The sequence below is a fragment of the Anoplophora glabripennis genome, unplaced genomic scaffold (genome assembly GCF_000390285.2).
Source record: "Anoplophora glabripennis isolate ALB-LARVAE unplaced genomic scaffold, Agla_2.0 scaffold23, whole genome shotgun sequence".
Taxonomy (NCBI): Eukaryota; Metazoa; Arthropoda; class Insecta; order Coleoptera; family Cerambycidae; genus Anoplophora; species Anoplophora glabripennis.
In genome coordinates, this window is record NW_019416624.1 from 1,367,997 (window position 1) to 1,388,881 (window position 20,885).

Genomic DNA, 20,885 nt, shown 5'->3' on the forward strand with positions numbered 1-20,885 from the left:
AAGGGGGTAAAAAATTGTACACTAAACATTTGGGAGATTCCAAGAGAAAACAAATTTTTCCAATGTGGTGCAGGAATTATGAAATTCTGACTTGGAGTGCACATCAAATATAAATTAGCTCTCACAACTTATTCGAAAGCTGTGTATTTAAAAGAAATTTTGGCGAAAATTTAAATATCCTCATATATTTCCAAATACTGACCAACGACTTTTTAAAGTAGTCACTCTGTCATTACAGTATGTAATTTTTTCTCAGAAGGTTTTCATTGTGCGATGCGAAATACTGAACATGTAGACTTCAAACTTGTTTAAGAGTTCAAAAATCATGGCAATGTTAGGTTAAACTAACAGCGGAACGTTCGACAAAGAACATGCAATTTCCACCTTGCCACCGAACAGAGTACATATCTAAAGAGGAGAACATTCTACCACGGGACAAAAAGATAGAAAAACCCAATAAGAAATTTGAGAAAGTGCATCTAACATCCACAAGGAACTGGATAGGGAATTTATTCAAGGACATCCCGACCCTACTGATACAGCTGGGCAATAACCTTGCAAACATCCAGAAGCAAAACGTAACACTTCGACCAATAGTAGGTGCAGCTGATTAACAACGCATCCGCTGCCATATACGTAGCATACCAAATTAAAGATCTAGTGGGAAAAATGGATATGGTAATATCAGAAACACAGGAGAAGAACCCTTCGCGAAGAAAGTTTTGGAGTCAGCAACTTGAAGAACAGGTTCAGATATATTGACAATACATTAAACCTAACCCATATGAATGGAATACATTTGCATGAGCTTCGCTATGGACATGGGGGAAAATGGCACTTTAGGACACAACATTTATCTGACCTGAACCTTATCACTACCCATATTGTCAGTTCATTAGTAGACGCGCCATCTGCGAGTGAAAATTGGACGAGGAATACAGCATTTACGATCTGCTTTTAGAGGAAATGAGCGACAATCAGGACAGCACAGAAAAAGGAACAGGAGGAATATCTAGCAAAGACTTGTCTGTTTCATATACAAAGGATGTACTGACCAGATATGTCGCATCTTAAGGAAACGCAAAATTAATATTATCTACACCTCAAGAAGGGTAGGGACAGCCTTTCCCAAGAAAAGCTGCATGAACGTCCAACTCCAAGGATCCGTTGTATACAGTCTTCTGTGTACATGTAGAAAAGTTGAAATTGAAAGATAAGTTAGCATGATGTTAAAGGAAGTGTCGTATGAAAAATAATAAAGTGGAAACATCAGCAATTGAGGAGAACATGGCAGAGACAGAACAAACGATGGACCTATTATTAATAGAGAAGAGGAGTTAATATTTAAAATCGACTTATTCACAAAAATCAAGGACTGAAACGACAAAGCAGTGACTACAAACTACTAATTTCCAATCTCAGATATTCTCCTGAAGAGAGAACGATGTCTCGCGGAGCGTCAAGAAATCTAAACCGACCAAGTGGGTTTAGACCAGTGGGATCAGCCCCGAAATTGTTCCACCAATGACTACTGCTATAGAAGCCTACAAACCAAGCTGTAATATAACAAGTTTTGAAATCTACATCATCAATAGTTCCATTATTTTTACTATAATTATGATTTGAAAACCAACAAGTAATTATAATTATTACACACAAACCTGAGAATGGAGCATCTGAATGGTACTCTTCTAAAATATTGTCTATGCTCCTGTCAGAGAGCGATACGCTGCTCGAAAAACTACCGCTCGATTCATCACAAATCAGAAGATATTCTTCTTCCGTTTCGGTTTCCATATCCTTCGACCTCCTTTTATACTCCTAGTGGATCCACGAAGAAAGTTTACATTTAACTTATTATCATGCAACCATGCTTGTTTTTTTTTTTAAATAAAATGCAAATGGTAAACTAGGGATAACTAACTGGGTGATGGTGGAAAAAATGGAAAGGTAGGTACTAAAAAGCAAGACAGCTACAGATGTAACCTTTATAAAAGACGTTTTTTGTGATGCTCCTACATCTTAAAGCAAAATGCATCTTTGAAGCGACATTGAGTTTAACAGTAAGTTTAAATAAAAAGAATGTGTGATGTAGTAGAAATGAGTGCTAGAACGTAAGTATTGTCTCTTAAGGCAATACATTTTTTTAATTGCTATACGGGAAAGTTTTAAACAAACTTTAAGGATTGATTGGAAAGTTAGCAGCATAGTTTCAATTCGCCTTGAGCTGTTCTCCCTAAGTCGTCCTTTAAAGCAACATTTCAATTTACTAAGTATGCCACCTAACTTTTTAGTCTACACACCACTGACTTACATACATATAACAATTACATCTAGGAAAATTATTTTCTTCTTAAATATTTCTCTTTTAATATAATTTTTCAGAAATGTTTTGTTAGGTAGTTGACTTTTTCAAGATCAGTAATAAAAAAAAAAACGATGAATTTAACAAAAAGAGCCAAGAGGCCAATTTCAGCAGTTCTTCAAATCTTGTAGATAACATTTTAATTCGATTCCCATACGCCATATTGCTAATGCCTCTATGCTGCTGCTTCTCCTTAACAATTTTCTCATCCAAATATATTTTCGTCTTCTTATTTTTTATTAACGTAATATGTAAAACTGAATATAAAATAGAAACACGAAAAGCAGTGCGAACAATGATATTATTCGCCATTTTGAACAGCATTTTTATTCGATTAACTCTCATGAAGTAATCTACACTGTAGTGCCAAAAAAGTAGCCAATACCTCATTCTCAACATGTGGACACTTGCGACGGGTAAGGAGTAGGGGGAATCCGATTCCATGGGCGTATCATTATAGAAGATTCCAAGAATTGTTAAATATAGAACAGACATGTCGATTCTGATAAAAACTAAATTATTGTTACAAATATACACTCTCTTTGGTATATCCAACTGGTATGTAGGTACTTTTTTATTTATACGTATGTACCTATTGAGAAATTTTGACCTGTACACTAGAAAGATGACCTACTACCACTTGTGTACACTTTTCTNTTATATTATTACATTATCCATAACAATCTCTCCATCAGGTTCGATGTTAGATAGAATAATGTCTATTCTCATGGCAATCTCCTGTTCATCACCACTCGAACACATGTAAACCAATATATTCAAAAATCGGCATTAAATTCCTGTGAGTAACTATTAATTGCCATCCTCTCCCAGAGGACTTTCAAATCCGTAGAAAATCCTTCTAAAAATGCTATTGTGATATTTAAATTTTGCTTATTTAACGTTGGAGACCGACATATCGGCGTTTCGTGCTCGAATTTATTTGTACACATCACATAACGTTCTCGTTCTCTTAAATTCGGTTGTTTACGATTACCATAATTATCAGATTGACTGCTAGCATCCACGCATAATTCCATTTTTAACACTTATTGGAATAACTAAAATGTGAAAATGTCTTTTCCACTTTTACCCTTATGACAAGCATTGACACGCCTTAGTTGGGAACTAAGACAAAGCTAGATTTCGAAAAGTCAAATCATACAGCCTCAATCGCCTCTCCTTTTGTACACGATAAACAAAGATAGAAATAAGCTGAAATTCGTTAATTTAAAACTGAACTTCCACGAATATTTTTTACGCACAGAAAACTGCCTTTTATACATCATTTGAAATATCTTTATACAAGGTGATTCACAACTTATCCAAAAAAATTTGGGAACAGATGTTGCATGAGAAATAGAATCAATCAATATTGTAAAAATTTTTTTTTGTAAAATCCTTATAGTTTCCGCGAAAAAATGATTGAAGTTGTACTTCTTTCAAGCATTACATCGCTCGTAGCCTCAGCGACTCCCATTACAATAGTCGTTGCAGTAGTGTTTACAATAGTTTTTTAGTAGCTAATTAGTTGTCAAAAATGGCTTGCGTGCATAGCAACTCAGATAGGATGATTTATAATGAAGCAAGACATTAGTATTATGGTGAAACACGTGTGTTATGGTGAAGCAGAACAACATTTGTTAGTTCGTAGAAACTGAATAAGGCAGGACCAAATGTGTTTACAGGCCGTTGGACAAAATTTTTAACAGTTGTATAGTTGTTACGATCTTAATTGGAACCGCATAAAAACATTTATAATACCATATAATTACCATACGACTGTCAAGTTTTTATGTTTAAAATTGCATTGTAATAAAGCATGTCGTAAAATATCTAAAGATTTATAATTATTATAATCAGGATGATCGTTTAATTTACCTCGAATCGTGTTTAAAGTAGGAATTTTATTTTCTTTATACATATCATAAATTGTGCGCCGCATGACATCTGGTAAAATCGTCAATTTGTATTTTCCGTTTCCTCTTTGTACCGTGATCAATCCTTCTTTAGTTACGCGATATATTGACCTTTTTGATATATTAGTTAGTTCGTTAATCCGTTTCCTAACTTTTTTATCACATTGTTCACTATTTTCAATTTTCAAACATTCATATATATTTAATATAATACGTTGACTTTTTACGTGTAAATCTTTGTTTTTAAACTCTAAGTTTGTTTCGATACTTTTGACAAAATCCGGTTCCACTATTTGAGGTTTTTCCCGAGTTATTTCATTATTCTCCGCTTCAAAGAGTCTTCAGAGAGCCACGCTAAATTACTAGATATTTACATATAACATTTATTTTAATAATTATCACCCTTTACTGGTTACGATATGAACAAATAATAATATCAACTAATAAATAATAATACGTATTATACCAACAACATACCCCGCCAAGCAATGCGCTACACTGCACTGGCAGAGCTAAGTGAACCCGTGTACCATACAAAAAAATAATTTACGACCTAGTGGACCAATACAGGTTTGCTTTGATGACCAGCGCATCGCCGTCAATTCTACATCAGGCGGACTAATTTACCAATACCGGACTCACCGAATTGCTATTCGAGTATAAATTACGAGACACATCATGGTCAAAGCATAGGAAGAAATTTCAGGAGAAGTGAACATCAGATATGGCAAATTATTTTATTAATTAAAACCACAAATTAATTTTATTAATTAACAATAATAGCGGCAAAAGCAGTTGAATTTGCTGATATAAAATAGGTGCTATAAAATTCTACTTATTTCCTTTCCGTTAGCTTTTATCGCTGTCGCCGTGACGGTCGCATTGTGCGAGGTCAGGTTTTACACTGGACCAGTTTCCAGTGTCGCACAGATCATTTTCGAACTGCCCTTTTTGATTTTTTCTTTACAAAATTGTATTTGTAGGAGTCTCCTGTACATCCAGAATTTTTTATTTTTTTTTGATAAGTTCTGAATCACCCTGTATAAATAAAGTAAAAGTAGAATGACAATGAATGTGTAGACAAGATATGACCTATAATGTAATTTTTATAATAGCAATGGCAGTGGCGTACTCAAGGCGTACCAAGGGATAATAGGCTCCCATTAGCTTTGGACATATTCATTGCTTTTGCAATATTCTTACTTATTTTTCAGTTGATTTGTATGTTTTCTGCCCCTATTATATATTTTTCTTTTAACTGTCACATTAATAAAAATATTCTCTGATTATATGTATTCCTTGTGAGATCTATTTCACAAAACAAACCATATAATTTTGTTCAAAGCACTCTCACGAGCTCACAATGATAAAATCAATTTTGAGAATTCAGCTATATATTTTATATTAATATCTTACCTTTCAATAAAATTGGTTTTCAAAACAAAATAAAAATAATGGAAAGCCTGCCGGATATCCACAATGACTTTGTGATGGCAATCATTTACAGCCTCGCGAAACTGAATGTGGCAAAACAACCAGCAATTGGGTGAATAACAAAAGGAGCGTGATGTGTAATATAAGCTTTATTAAATAATACATAACAATTACATAAAATACTAAAAACATAAACGTAAAACAATAAAAGTAATGTAAACATAAAATATGGCTTGCTAAACACATACAGTACATTTAGGTTAGGTACGTAAATATACAGCACTGAAACAATACTGCCAATAATAATAATTAAAAATAAAATGGAAATTATGTTAATTGCTTCTCGCACGACACGGTTAATATGAAAATATCGGGTTAAATATAGGCAAGTCCAAAATATACCTATGTAACATACTTGTTATATACATTACATGTAAGTTTAATATTTTTGATGGTACCTATCTATACTTGATTATAATTAGATACAATTTTGTTGAACATTTGCTGCCAATGATGTAACTGGAGGAAATTCCTTTTGCATATTTTGAGCCAAGAACATACATAGGGTGTTAATAAACTTATGTCAAAAATTTAAAGGGGTGAAAAAGGAGAAAAAGTTAACTGATGTCACAAACTTATATCGGAAGTTTAAGGTCGTAGAGAAAAAGGCTAATTAAAAATGTGTTTAAAACTGTTTTGGAACTGCTGAAATACATGTATTTTATCGCGGCGGCGGCGAATACTTACAAAAAATTATGTAACACTTTTCACGAGTTTGTAGGTTTCTTATGAAGCTGGACTGTATTCGAATGTCAGTTTGTAATACATTGTTGTAGTAATTGCTGTGCTGTGTTTCAAGTCCATTTAATAGCCCCATTTCCAAGTGCTCTTTTGAAAATGGCGCATTTAGTTAGCAATCGCGAATATTATATGCTAAACGAGAGCGAATTGGATACGTCACGCTGAAGCTTGTTTGCAAGCAAATGGTGGTTACATCGAACATCTATGAAAATTAGCAGTTCTCAAAAGGTGGCTCCTTACAATGTTGAGGTAAGTCACATTTTAAAATTACATTTTACTCAACACAAATCCGTGTATTTACCTTATTTTGACATAACGGACATGTGACAAAAATATTTGACTAAGTTCATTAACACCCTGTATTTTGAAGTGCCATTGACACCAAATCTATATGAAGGCGACACAATCTTTGGAAAACATACACAAAGTGTAGGATGAAGGTCTCAGCAAATGTCAGTCCCATATCTTTAAATTCAATGTGACAAATGCATTTTTGTAATTCCCGTGAGTCGCTCAAGGATAGTGACACTGACTTTGTTACTCCTGAAATTTCTTCCATGAATAAATTGATGTAAAAATGGATGAGCAAATTCCTTCTGTCTGCCTTTGGCGGATTTCAGTAGCTGATTATAAGACAATAAAAAAAAATTATCTGACAAGTCTGTGCTGCGTGAAATCTAATTTGATAGCAATAGAAACAAAAAACGATAGGAAACCAAATATACAGTTTGTTCCAACCCATATGTACTAATAACTAATTTGTACGTTTATAAAATAAATGAGCAATTAATAATATTTCCTTTAAGACTCGTCACTTAATGGATCAGTATGATTGCAGATGGATAAGTTTTACGGAGGATGATTATTTTCATGTAGTAGAACAACCTAACCAACAAGTTTTATTATCATACTGTCAGGCACGTCTTGAAGTAGCTTAGAGCAAGAGCCAAATCACCATTAACGCACTCTACGAGCTACGAGATCCTCCTTGATTGCTCGTAAGGAAAATGTAATATATGAATTGAGAACCAGAACAAAATTATAAAGAAAAAAACGAATATGAGGGGATCCAGAAAGAAAATCCGTAAGAAGAAAAGTCAATAAAAAACTGTAGTAATACATCCAGTCATTAAAAAAAATTGCGATCCCAATATATTGAACATCAGCAAACAATTCCAATATTAAAATCTCATCAGGCAATCAATTTACGTGAAGTGTTTTTAAGTATCTATATAATAATCTTCCATTGCTGTAAAAATTACATTTTGAAACAACATCTAGTTGATGTCATGACGATACTTGAAAGTCTATTCCATAAATATTTTGGAACTCATCCAAAAAAAAGTTACGAGACCTCAAAAGTATATATTTTAATATTTGGTACCAATACCAATAACAAGACTGTCATGAAAATTTATAAAGAAACCAACTCCTTAACGAAATAAAACATATCTTTAACTGTTAATAAAAAGCTATTTAAAAGCCCATCGCACGTCCTTGACATCAAAATGTAAATTACAAGTACATTCCTCAAAAGTGTCTGGTATGCAGCAGAAGCAATGAGCATATCAATCAGTTCTTTACATTTAGCATGCTTAGTGCTGAACAATTTATACACTAATACTGGGACTTACAAAATATTTCATGCCTTATCATGAGCTCACCTGACTGAGTGGACGTATTTTCTCGTAAATAATACTTTCAGCTTGCATTGCGGAGGGAGGAGGATGCTCTGGGGTGGGTGGTTGGTTGTAATGAGTAGGGGAGAGTGGAATGTTGTCGGTAGTTAGCTTTTTGGAGTCGAATTTTATGGTGTTGGTTTTATCTTCGTGGTCCGATACCATGATGAACGCGTTTGACACGAACGTGGTTTCGGGAGCGGATGAACTGGCGACGGGCTCAACTTTTCCTTTTCTTCTGAAGTCGTATTCTTCGTACACCTCGGGATTCCTCCTTAATTTCCTCCTGGGATTCTGCTGCTTTATCAGGATGTTCTCGTATACGGAAGTGATCGCGATGGGCTCCTGCTTCTTCCTGCTATCTAAATCCTCGCTTTTGCCCCTCTGCAACTCGCTTCTAGGTCTTTCCGGAGGCTCGTCGTCGAGGGCGATGTTGAATACGTTCATCTCCACGTACTGATCCATGCTGCGACCATGGGTAAGCCGTTCCCGACGGTTCTCCTTGTCGAAGTCATTTAAATTGCCCTGACTCCTGGTGCCGCTGTGGGCCAGAAATAGGTACTCGTAGGCGCTGTTGCTAACGCCGTCTACCGATATCGACATTGGCTGAGCGTGCGTGGGTGATATGGATATGTTTCTTCTTGGGGGCTTTTTTGGCGGCGTCGGCTGCAGCAAAAATTCAGGTATCACTCTCCCGTTTCGAAAGCGAAAAATGCAGATGGTGTTGATTGTGATGAGATCAATGATGATGAAATATGTGATATCCAAATGTTGATGTCCAATGAGTTATGAGTTTATATAGTGCAGACTTCAAGTACACGTTTTCCAGATGTATTTCAGCAAACTATTTAAACATTTATCTCAAAAAACCATTTGAACATTAAAATGAATTCCATTAATATACTTAGGTTCATATAATATAGTTGATAACTGCCGGACACTGATAATAAAAGTTTTTTTGAAAGCAAATTGACAAATTTTAATTTACATTTTCTCAAATTGAACTAATAAAGAATAGAGATAACACCTTCTGAAGTTAAACTGAATCCTGAAGTACTTCTGGAAAATGTGCGGAAATACTATGAAGATGAAACAGAAAATTTATTGAAATATAGAAGAGAAATATGGAACAAAGTATTTATTTGATTATTTTGGAGTAAAACTGGCATTTTGCAATCCAAAACATTAATTTTTGGAGCGCATACTAAAGTTTTAATTAATAATCACCTAACCAAAAAAATGCTCCAATAGGGAAAGTTGAATCACTAAATATGGTCACAGTTTGTCTAATGTTGATTGAAATTAAGTAGAAGAGAGTATATGGCGTTAATTGAACTTCTATTTTTATCACCCAATGAACAAAGTTGACGTATTGACGATGCATTCATAAATAGAAGTAAAATTTTGATAAAAATTATCAAAGGCAGAGGCACGTACATCCTCAGGGAATTCGATGTAATTATGTTAATGCATTATTAATTTCTTCCTATGAAAACAACGTTTTATCAAAATATGAAGGCCAAATGCGTTAGCCAGAAAATATATGACAGCAAATAATGATTTAAATCTGTTTAAAACAGCTTAAGGGTAAATTTTACTACAACTACCATGCCGTTGGCATTACCACCTAGGTTATAAAGCTTCAACGCTTTGTACGTGACGTCACATCAGTGGTGATACGTATGTCAGTTGGCACAGGAGTCAGCTTAAACGATAATATGTATTTTCTAAGGAAAGTTCTACGCCAACAATTTTTTTTTTGACGTAATTAATAATAATATAACCACAGAGACGAACTTAATTTTCATACAAAAATACTTTTTATCAATGAGTTATAGTCCACGGGCCCACGTACAAAGAAGAAAATGATTACCAGCAAGCTATAACTTTGCGTGCAGCTTAAGTTTGACGAGTCTCCCAAGATTTGACTACGAGGAAAATTCAACAGTGGTAAGTTTTCCCGTGATTTTCAGGAAAACATGTCAATCTGGCATAAACATGGAATGTTATGACCAGCACTTTTTTTTTAAGTTTGAATGAAAGATATATATTTTTTAAACTCCCCAAAAAATTTGTCCGACAAAAATTTTGGCATTTTCAGTTTGTCCCCCACCCCAAATATATCGATTTGGTGACATTATGGTTGGTGACTACCAGCAAGCTGATGTCGACTTAACGACAACATGGTTGGTGATAACCAGCAATGTGGTTTTGATTTTTTTCTCTAATAATTGAAATGTATAACACAATAATATACATGTCCTCCAAAAAGATTGGAAAATTTGCCTTAAACATGGGAAAATAACTATTTTTGTGATACCTAATTTTTATTCCGCTATAAAATAATTAATTTTTTAATGAAAAAATAAAGAAGAATAAATAAGAAAATTATCTTGTTAACAGGAGCAACAGAAATTGAAATTCATAAATAATTATGTCTAACTAATTTAATTAATCTCCATCAAAATTATTTCTTTCAAAAAACTTATATGTACATTTTATTTTATAAACTATTGTAACTATTTTATAAAAAATGGTAAATGTACAATGAATGCATAAAATTTTTGCTTGTGTTTTTTTAAATTAAAATTAGCAATCTTGTTTTGACAAACAATTTACACATTTTATTCTTGAAAAACCAATTAAACCAATTTTAAACCAATTTTAAAAATATTATACATTTATCAACGCGTTTATTAAAATATTGTCTTGTAAAGTATAAATCCTTACTGCGAAATGACTTTGCAGCATTTAAAACCTGCTGCCAAAATTCTTAACAGGTGTTTATAGTTTCTCCATAAACAACTGATTTCATATAACCCCAAAAAACAGAAGCCTCGGCATTCCATCTCACATTTATGCACATACAATTTAAATCAAGATGTAATTTTAGGTACGAATAATACTTAATGGACAGTAGCATACAAATGACAGCAATAAGACAAGTGGAATATGTTAATTATTTGATTTTCGTCTAAACTTAAGAACCTTCACCGCTAAATTAATAATAGGTAGGTACTTCATTGTAATTTAATTCAACAACAGTGGAAGTTTCAAAGCCAAGTGTCTCGAAAACGGTGCGAGACAGATAGTTTTATAAAGTGTAGCTTTTTTGTGTAAAAAAAATTGAAAATAATAATTTGATACCAAAAATGAGAAACTTTAAATTATAAAAAAGTTATGTCGTTTTTAACACATTCAATCTACTGCAGCTAGCGCCCTCTATGAACTTTAACCAAAATGTCAACACATTTCAATTCCTCTACTTAAAGAAATCCAAACCTCAAAATTTTGTGAGGATATTTGCATTTGTTAAGGAATAAATGAAAAAAAAACTAAAATAATATTTTACATATAACACCCAGTATCTCTTTAACTCTTAACTTTTGAACTAAGGTAAGTTCGGCTAAATCGCAATATTTTTGCTTCGAGAGTCTACCCATGAATTTTGACCTATTAGCTCGGGACCACCCTGTATAGTACAATTTTTTTGTACTTGTATAAAAAAATAAATTTAAATTAGTCATATTTATTTTGAAATTTGAGAAATTTAAACAAAATTTTTTTATTCATATATTTTTTTATTAAATATAAATTTTTCTTCTACATCATGCGTTAGTATTGAAACCGCAAAATTTTATCATTTAATTTTGTCGGACAAGCAAAAAAAAAACCGATAATTTTGTCGGATAATTAAATTCTCAGATTAATATTGCATATTTTTAAATAATGACGCTTTTGTCCGACAGCTGGTTATCACCAACCATGTTGTCGTTAAGTCGACATCTTCGGGGCGTCGGACTGCAAAAACTTCTCAAGAATTTTGTCGGACAATAAGATATTTTCATTTCAAATCTTATTACCAAACCCTCCCAGAAAAATCAGCTATAACGTCACCAAATCGACATATTTGGGGTGGGGGACAAAGTCAAAATACCAACATTTTTCTCGGACAAATTTTTTGGGGGGTTTAAAAAATATATATCTCATTTAAACTTAAAAAAAAAGTGCTGGTCATAACATTCCATGTTTATGCCAGATTGACATGTTTTCCTGAAAATCACGGGAAAACTTACCACTGTTGAATTTTCCTCGTAGTCAAATCTTGGGAGACTCGTCAAACTTAAGCTGCACGCAAAGTTACAGCTTGCTGGTAATCATTTTTTTCTTTGTACATAAGACTATTATGTTTTATCCGAAGAGATGTCATTAATTTGCATAATGAACTTGTTTATGATGACGAAATCCCAAATACTATTCAAGAAAGGTATTTTCAACAAATTGAATGGGTGGGTGGATAGGTATAATCAATGATTCTGTTTAGTTTGATTGCCACATAATCTCAACGATGGTGCTTATTTGAAATGTATGGTGTGTGAAATATAATGGTGTTCCTGCACATTTATGCCAAAATGTATTTCGTATTTTGTAATGTACTTTCTTAAGAAGTACTTATATACCCGAAAATTAACTGGTGAAGGACACCTACATCTTGGCCACCGAGGTCACCAGATTTAAATCCGTGCGATTATTTTTTTTTGGTCAGCTTTTAAAGGAAATGTATACAAAATACATATTGGAATATGGTCAATTGTAGTGATGTCACTAAATAACAGTATCAGGTGTAAAGCTTTATATTAAAGGTGGTAATGTCATAAATCTTTTACACAAGTTTCTATTGAAAACTTACCGATACTTTGCTGTTGGAACTGGGGCTGTGCCCACCCCGAGGGTTGTTCATGGGAATGTAAAGCGGTACACCGCCACTATCCGGCCGTCTGGGATACCCGCAGCTAGAAGCCGTGGAAGAGATGCTTATTTGGTCAGATTCCCGGCTAGTGCAAAGGTAGTTCATATCCTCCGAATGGATACTGTTATCCATGAACGCTTTAGGCGCGCAAGGTATCTGATAGAGGCTGTTATCCGACTCCCTGGAAGAATCAGAGTTACTATGAGACCCGCAATCGGTGGCGGAGTAGTACGAGGAGTTCGAAGCACTGCTATTTTTGCGTAGGTCTAGCTTTTCTTTGAAATTGAACGTAATGCCGTCCAGCGGAGATATATCTACAGCTGATGATGCAGCAGCGGCTGGTTTCGTGCGTTTGGGGATAGGAAGGCTCTGGTAGGGTTTCGAGTTACGCCTAAAACATGCAGGTGGTGTATACATAAAAATACTAAAATAATAATTAGTGCAAAATTAAAATATAACAAACTAAAGGCTTTTGGTCCACTTTCAAGGTTTCTGAACATGAATAGGCGAATTATATTTTTGTTTTACGAGGGAATTTACTAAATAAAAATTGTTTATTAATATTGTTAGAAATAAAAATATTGTATTTATAGAAAATATCATTTGTAATAATCCTCCTGGTACATAAGTTTTGTTAATTGCCTCGTTATCATCTGTAAATCTGCATCTGCAGTGATACAGGTAGTTTCTGACACTGAATGCAACACCCAAAATTTCAAACCGGATAGCGTATCTATACTACATTCACTTTACATATTCCGATGAAGTAAATAGTGATCATGCGCTTTAAACACATGGCTGCGAAACTATTAGTCGAAAGGGATCGAACGGCATCCCCACCAACGGATGAATATAAAATCAGGTTTTACACCGTACACTAGTTTTAATTTCGTGTCTTGATGTGGTTTTATGTTGTTCTGCACTAATTCAAAATTATTTATATCATTGAAATATGGAAAGCGCAATATAAGGGACAATAACATGTCAAAAGATGATCAGCATAACTTCCCCAATGACTTGAATCTTAAAGAAATCGCATAGTCATGTTTGCAAGGAGGTATTGCCTAGTGATCACGAAGAGTAAATTTACTTCTATATTGGTTTCCATCAAACTTTCAATGTCACTGATATATTTGGATAATCACTTTTAACTTAATATATGTAATTATGCAAATTGTACACTAAAACACCTCATTATTATTGTAATCAAATTCAATTGTACTGCATATTTTATTCATTAATGTGATTTACTTATAACCCCAAATAAATTTATGAATTTCACTAAACAGTTGCACTAATATGGAATTCTTGTTTGTGGGGTGATGAGCGGCAAGGGAGGATAATTGTGGTCCTTCTAGACATCTAGACTGACCATGACCTTAAAAATATTTTGCAATAGAAAAGGATATTTGTGAAATTAGAATATAGCCTTTCTATCAAAGTGTTTAACATAAAAATATTCACGAGCAATTGGTTGCAGTATATGAGGACGAAGCCTCATTGTATTTGAATGCAAGCTTATGGTAAAAATAGTTTCAGTAGGATTGTGAATCCACTGACGGTGATCCAATAAGAGGGAGGCTTTCAGGCTTTAAACCAATCTTTATGTTTGCGGAAAAGTGGAAACAATGGTACCTAAATACCGTCGTCTGAAAACGTTTACTATTGCTAAATCACGAGTAATGATTCAGCAAGGTGGGTTCCAAAATTGTTGATTCCCGAACAAAAATTGCTTTGACATTTGAAATTTCTCCAAATCATTTGAAATCTTTGGAAGCAAATCCTAACTTTTCTCTGAGACATATGAAAGAAATTTTTTAGACCCAGAATTAAAAGATATACGCAAATGATCCAAAAGTATTCTCCGCCTCCAAGAAAAGATCTGTGCGCAATCTTTAGCTGAGAAACTTATGGCCACTGTCTCTTGGGGCGAAGCAGGAATTACTCTTGTTGAATACATGCCAAGCATGCCACAATAATTATTTAAGATTATACACTCGATAATATGATAACAAAATTACGACAGTTACTGACCAGCAACCACAGTACCATCTATCTTCCGCAACTGTAACTTCTCTGAGACAGAACACCCGCCATATAGTCTAGGTTTGATTCCGTTTGACTTCTTTTTATTTATAAATTTGTTGAAAGATAAAATAAAAAATATCGTGTTTCATTGTTCATGATCAAATATTTAAATATTTGTCTTTTTACATGCTGCATCCTAAACCCATAGATCAGTTCTTTTCGAATTATGTGGCAAATGGAAATAGAATTCGTGCTAACAGAAACTGCCTGATCAAATTTCTCATTCGAGAAACATTGCATTGCGGATTCATTTGGGGGCATACCCTATTTAAGGGAACATTGTGTACGTTCATGTTCAGATACCTCAAAACATACAGCCACAAAAAAACGTAAATTACAAAAATGTATACCATGCTTTCATGAAACAAATATATTTCGGCATATGAAAAATCACACAATTCAAAATGCACATTCTTCACGAAATAAAAAAAAATACGGAACCTAGTAAATATTCGTATATACAATATTTTTAAACGTGCCGAAACACATTATCATATGTTAGCAAAGTTGTTAGATACTAGATAGTACAATGTATGATATACGGTCTTAAATTATTTTCAAAATAATTTTCTTGCTAAGGCAGTAATATACTGGATATATTTTGTCATATTTTATACCAGCTAGTATATTTAGATAATAAAGCTAGACTACTGTACAGAAATATTCGTTACATTTTGCCACTGATTATTTTTGAAAACTGAAAAAGCTATATTTCAGTCATGTTATAGTAGCGCAAAGAATATTGCCAAAAACAATGTCATGAAGATTATTGGTAATTTTTAAATTTTTTGAACAGTTTCAGGAAATGCATAATTTTTTTAATGGAACCAATTGCAAAAATAATCAGGTCTGAGGTCAAAATATATGGCTTGTTCTCACAGATGAAACTAATCAGAAGTTGCCAGAACATCGACTTCTCAATAAAAATAAGATATATGTTGCGCCGAACTGTTACGAACAAACCTATTGAATAATACTGTACTGTACGTAATGTGAGTTATGTAAAACAAAAAACAAATGCTTACATTGCTAAATTTGACATCGGTACGTATGTGTCATCATTCTCATTAATGTCTCGTGTTGGTGCATCAAGATGGTTCATGCTAAGAAGTCATGCAAAAATAATAAAATAAAAAATTATGTACATTTAAAACCGACAGTACGTCACTTTTAGACGCATTAAACTTTTTGTAACTAAAATCGTGCTAGTTATCCTTTAGGATAATTGTAAGTTAAAAATAATAAGATTGATTCTTATTTAGTAAGTCGAATTTTAATTTTATTTTGCCTGACTGGCACATAAAAAATATGAATTGTATTTTATAAATACAGGGTATTACACGAAGAAATGTACAAAGTTTAATGACATTTCTTTGGTAAAAATAAGCAAAAATTTGTTTGAATCTCGGTTCAGAAATGCACTATTATCGAGGTATGGCCTATAAATGTTTTGCATTTTTTATATATTTTAAAAACCGTTAATGATAGTTTTTCAAAATTGTATCAATTATATCTACATACAGTACTTACAAAATCGCTCTGGTAAATACAAAATAAAAAAATTATTAACGCACGGAAAAGCTAAATGATAAAAAATAAAATAAAAAATCTTAAAGAAAAATGAGACAGACTAGGTTTACAATCTGATTTTTTCGGAGAACTATAATTCCCGTTGCAATTGTTTCTTATAAAAAGTTTAATCATTACTAAGCAATTTACTCCAAAACCAAAGAAAATGTGAACATTTTACAAAAGTAATTTTGTAAAAATCAAGCATGCATAGGTATCTCGAAAAGAGTTATAATAAGTAAAGAAGTTTTGCTAATGAGGTTGACCCCCATATCTACGACACTGGCAATTGAAAAGCAGAATTATTAGCGTGTTTTTGTAAGTAGCAAACTTGAGTATTAAGGTAACATTTTAGTAACTATCATCACGCATTTAAAAATATATATTTCTTGAAAAAATTTAAGAAAAATACTTTTTTAATTATTTTTTGCCTGAAGAACGTTTCTTTACAGTTTGTGCACTTCCTAGTGGAACACCCTGTATATCAAGGAAATGATTTTAGATGTTATCAAAACATCTTGAGGATGGATTAACAAGATTTTTGTAAATTTGCATTTATTTTAACAGAAAAAATTAAATTAATTTATACTCTCAATTCCTTTTTTTTTTTTTTTTCAAAAGTTGGATTACCATCGAGCAAGAAAACTGAACCCAACAATACAATATTTTTAAAGAGGTACGTACCAAAATGATATAAAAAATGGGATAAACAGGGTGATTCAGAACTTATCCAACAAAAGGAATTCCGGATGTACAGGGCACCCTTACAAATACAATTTTGTAAAGAAAAAATCAAAAAGGGCAGTTCGAAAATGATTTAAAAATACACTTCTGCACGGCACTGGAAACTGGTCCACTGTAAAACCTGACCTCTAACAATGCGACCGGCATGGCGGTGTGATAAAAACGGACAAAAAACTTTCGAAATAAATAAATATAATTTTATAGCATCTATTATACCTATATCGGCAAACTCAACGGCTTTTGCCTTTAATGTTATTATTAATTAATAAAATTAATTTGTGTTTTTAAATAATCATTTGACATACCCGATGTTACAATACAACAACAATTGTTCAAAATTTTATCCATCAACGTGTAAACACATTTGGGTCCGTCTTACTCAGTTTCCACGAACTAACACAAATGTTGTCTTGCTTCACTATAACACAAATGCTTCACCATAATAATACAAATGTTGTCTTGCTTCACCATAAATTAAAACGATATCCATCAACTCCGAGTTGCTATACACGCAAACCATTTTTGACACTAATGACTAAAAAACTATTTAAACACCATAGATAACAGGTAATCACTATCGCAACGACGATTGCAAAATCGGATTTCAGTATTCGGAGTCGCTGAGGCCACGTGGCTCCCATGCGTTTTGCGAATGACGCTAGAGACTACAGTTGTCCAGCTATGTAGTGGTTGAATGAACTATAACTTCAATAATTTTTTCTCGGAAACTATAAGGATTTTACAAAAAAAAAATTTACGATATTGACTCCATTTCTCATGGCACATCTATTCCTAAATTTTTTTGGATAAGTTGTGAATCACCCTGTATATGAAAATAACATAAATCTTAGAATGTGTTTAAGTAGTCGTTAATGTAATTGTAAATAATAATTTTCAAATAACAAAAAGAGTTGTTTGTTTAACAAAAGGAGTATGGTTATGATTACAATTTGATGGTGGACACTTCGAAAACCAATACCAACCTGTTTCCTGTTATAGTTTTTTTAAAATTTACTTATGCCAATAACAGTGTTTAATTTAATATTTATGTTTAATTTATGTTTATTTGTTACTCAAAATCGAGAGTCTTTCTTTGAGATAATCCCTTTTAATTAAAATACTTTTGGAAAACTGTAGTTTCTGTAGTAAAATAATAAACTTAAAATAAAAGTTCAAATACTACACTAGGCACAGAACTTAGGGAATATTAAAAAAATCCCAAAATTTTGGATGATTTTTCAAAGAACTGTACCTTGGAGGGAAATGGTCGTAGAGAGAATAGAAAAAAGCAAATTAATGCTTCAACAGTCTAGTTTTCGGATTTGGAGTTTAAAATTTTTTAGCCTCAGTAGTTTTTGAGTAATCATAAGAAAATCAACGATCAATTTTCTTTAAAAAGGTCTATGGACTTATAATTTTTTTGGGGAATTATACCATAAAGCTCTTTTAGAGAGTTATCGTCGATCAAAGCAAAAAAATAATTTTTGACTTTGGCAATCAACTACTCAGGAAATAATGGTGGTACAGAAAATCCAAGCAGGGTTTTCCAAACTGCAAAGTATTTTCTACAAGTCGTAATTATGGGTTTTTGGTAAAAAAAAATCGAAATGAATATGTTGGTTAGAAAAAAGGTAAAAAATTGCATAATTAGGGATATTTGAATAACTTGGCATAACTTTGCAAATAATAAATAAACTAAGGATATTAACTGTAACTTCTCAACCTCAAAGTGTCCTAAAGAAACACTGGTAATTTCGAAACGCTGCGATTTTTTTCTCTGTGCCCGGAATGTTTAAATTTGTCGTTTTCGGTGAAAATCAATGTAATAAGTAATTTTTTACTTTATATTCGTTTTTTAAGTTAAAAATGTTTTTTAGCAATAATTCATATTTTCTTCATCAAAAAACGTTCATTATTCTAAACAAAATTTAAAAAAAATTGCAAAACGAGAAATTTTCTTCATGCCAACAACGCGGTAACTCTCAATCACCACCTATGAGTCGCGACTTGAACCCCATTGGGAATGTTTAGGACATGCTCGGGCGTTGATGACGACGAGACTATCCGCAATTACAAAATCACCATCACTTGACCCAGGCTCTTTTACAAACTTGGCAACGAAATTACGCAACGAGACATCAGGCGGTGAAAAGTTACAGTCAATATCCATCATTTATTCATTATTTACAAAGATATGCAAAGTTACTCAAATATCTTAATTATGCAATTTTTACCTTTTTTCTAACCGAATTTTTTTTTATCAAAAACCAATAATTACGACTTGTAGAGAATACTTTGTAGTTTTCAAAACCCTGCTTGGATTTTCTGTACGATCATTATTTCCGAATAATTTATTGATTTCCAAAGTCAAACATGATTTTTTTGCTTTGATCGACGATAAATCAGCGACATATCATCGCACAGGTCTCCGGAACCGCTCAAATTGAAGAGAATTAAATTATCTAAAAGAGCGTAAATCTTTTCAAAGAAAAGCAAAAATTTGCAATTTTTTTTTCATTGATTTTTTTATGATTACTCAAAAACTATTGATGCTAAAAAATTTTAAACTCAAGATCCGAAAACTAAACACTTGAAGCTTCAATTTCTGTTTTTTATTCTCTCTACGACCATTTCCCTACAAGTTACAGCTCTTTGAAAATCACCCAAAATTTTGGGATTTTTTTAATATCCCTTCATTTCTGTGCCTAGTGAATTATGCCATTTACTTCATAATCATAGACGTACAAATCTATCGTTCGCCCCCTTCCTGATTTCTACGGCACTGACAAATGTGCAAATTTCCTCGCAGGACACCCCATATTGAGAACTCTTTTCTTATTTTGAGGAACGCCTTGTATTAATATTTGGGACAATACGTAATGCAATTAATTCAGTAAAGAATATTTCGAAATATTTATTACATAGAGATGCCAGAGACTCTGGACACCCTCCTGTCCTCGAAGGCTTCTGGAGGCCGAGCGTGCCTCTGGAAGTCCCATCTTTGCGGCGAGGTGCCCGGCGACGGATCGGTGGTGACCGACCTGGCGTTTTTCGACGAAGGTCTTACGTTTTCGTATGGGCTACCTGTTGGAAAACAGTTCAATGGCGAACCAACTAACAAATATTCCCAAAAAAAAATACCTAAATCCGAGTCTGTGTTTGGCACGGTGGGAAAGGGATGGCTTATACTCTCACCGTCGCTGTCCACCAGAGGGAGTCCCCTCTTGTGACCTGTTTTATGATGAGATAATCTTTGAGCATATACATTTTCTAGGTCAGTTGATCATAGTTTTGAAGAACATTTTTGCCGATACAATTAAAAAATCATAACGCACAATAACAGTCTAACTTTCTCAAAGTTAAAATATAGGATGTTTTCTAAATCTGTGTTTTAACTTGATTAGGATATTCCTAGAAAATTTTGAGCAAAAAAATTAGCCAAAATACAGTTCCGCTTGAAATGAAAATGATATGTATAAAAGTCAAACTGGAAAGACGCTATTAAGAAAAAATGTTTAAAGTTATGTCAGAAATTTAAT

At 33.1% G+C, this 20,885-nt stretch overlaps 1 protein-coding gene across 1 annotated transcript in view; it reads right to left on the bottom strand.

Moving 5' to 3' along the window:
* The window catches only part of LOC108904542 (ankyrin repeat and sterile alpha motif domain-containing protein 1B), an 86,674-nt gene that overhangs the window by 14,070 nt on the left and 51,719 nt on the right, over window positions 1-20,885 (bottom strand). Inside the window, exons 7-13 of the mRNA XM_023455103.1 lie at window positions 20,488-20,577; window positions 20,268-20,430; window positions 16,059-16,136; window positions 13,178-13,336; window positions 12,886-13,126; window positions 8,181-8,861; window positions 1,662-1,821 (exon numbers count right to left, since the gene is read on the bottom strand). Coding sequence (XP_023310871.1) covers window positions 1,662-1,821; window positions 8,181-8,861; window positions 12,886-13,126; window positions 13,178-13,336; window positions 16,059-16,136; window positions 20,268-20,430; window positions 20,488-20,577 — 1,572 coding nt within the window. The remainder of the gene's footprint in view (window positions 1-1,661; window positions 1,822-8,180; window positions 8,862-12,885; window positions 13,127-13,177; window positions 13,337-16,058; window positions 16,137-20,267; window positions 20,431-20,487; window positions 20,578-20,885) is intronic.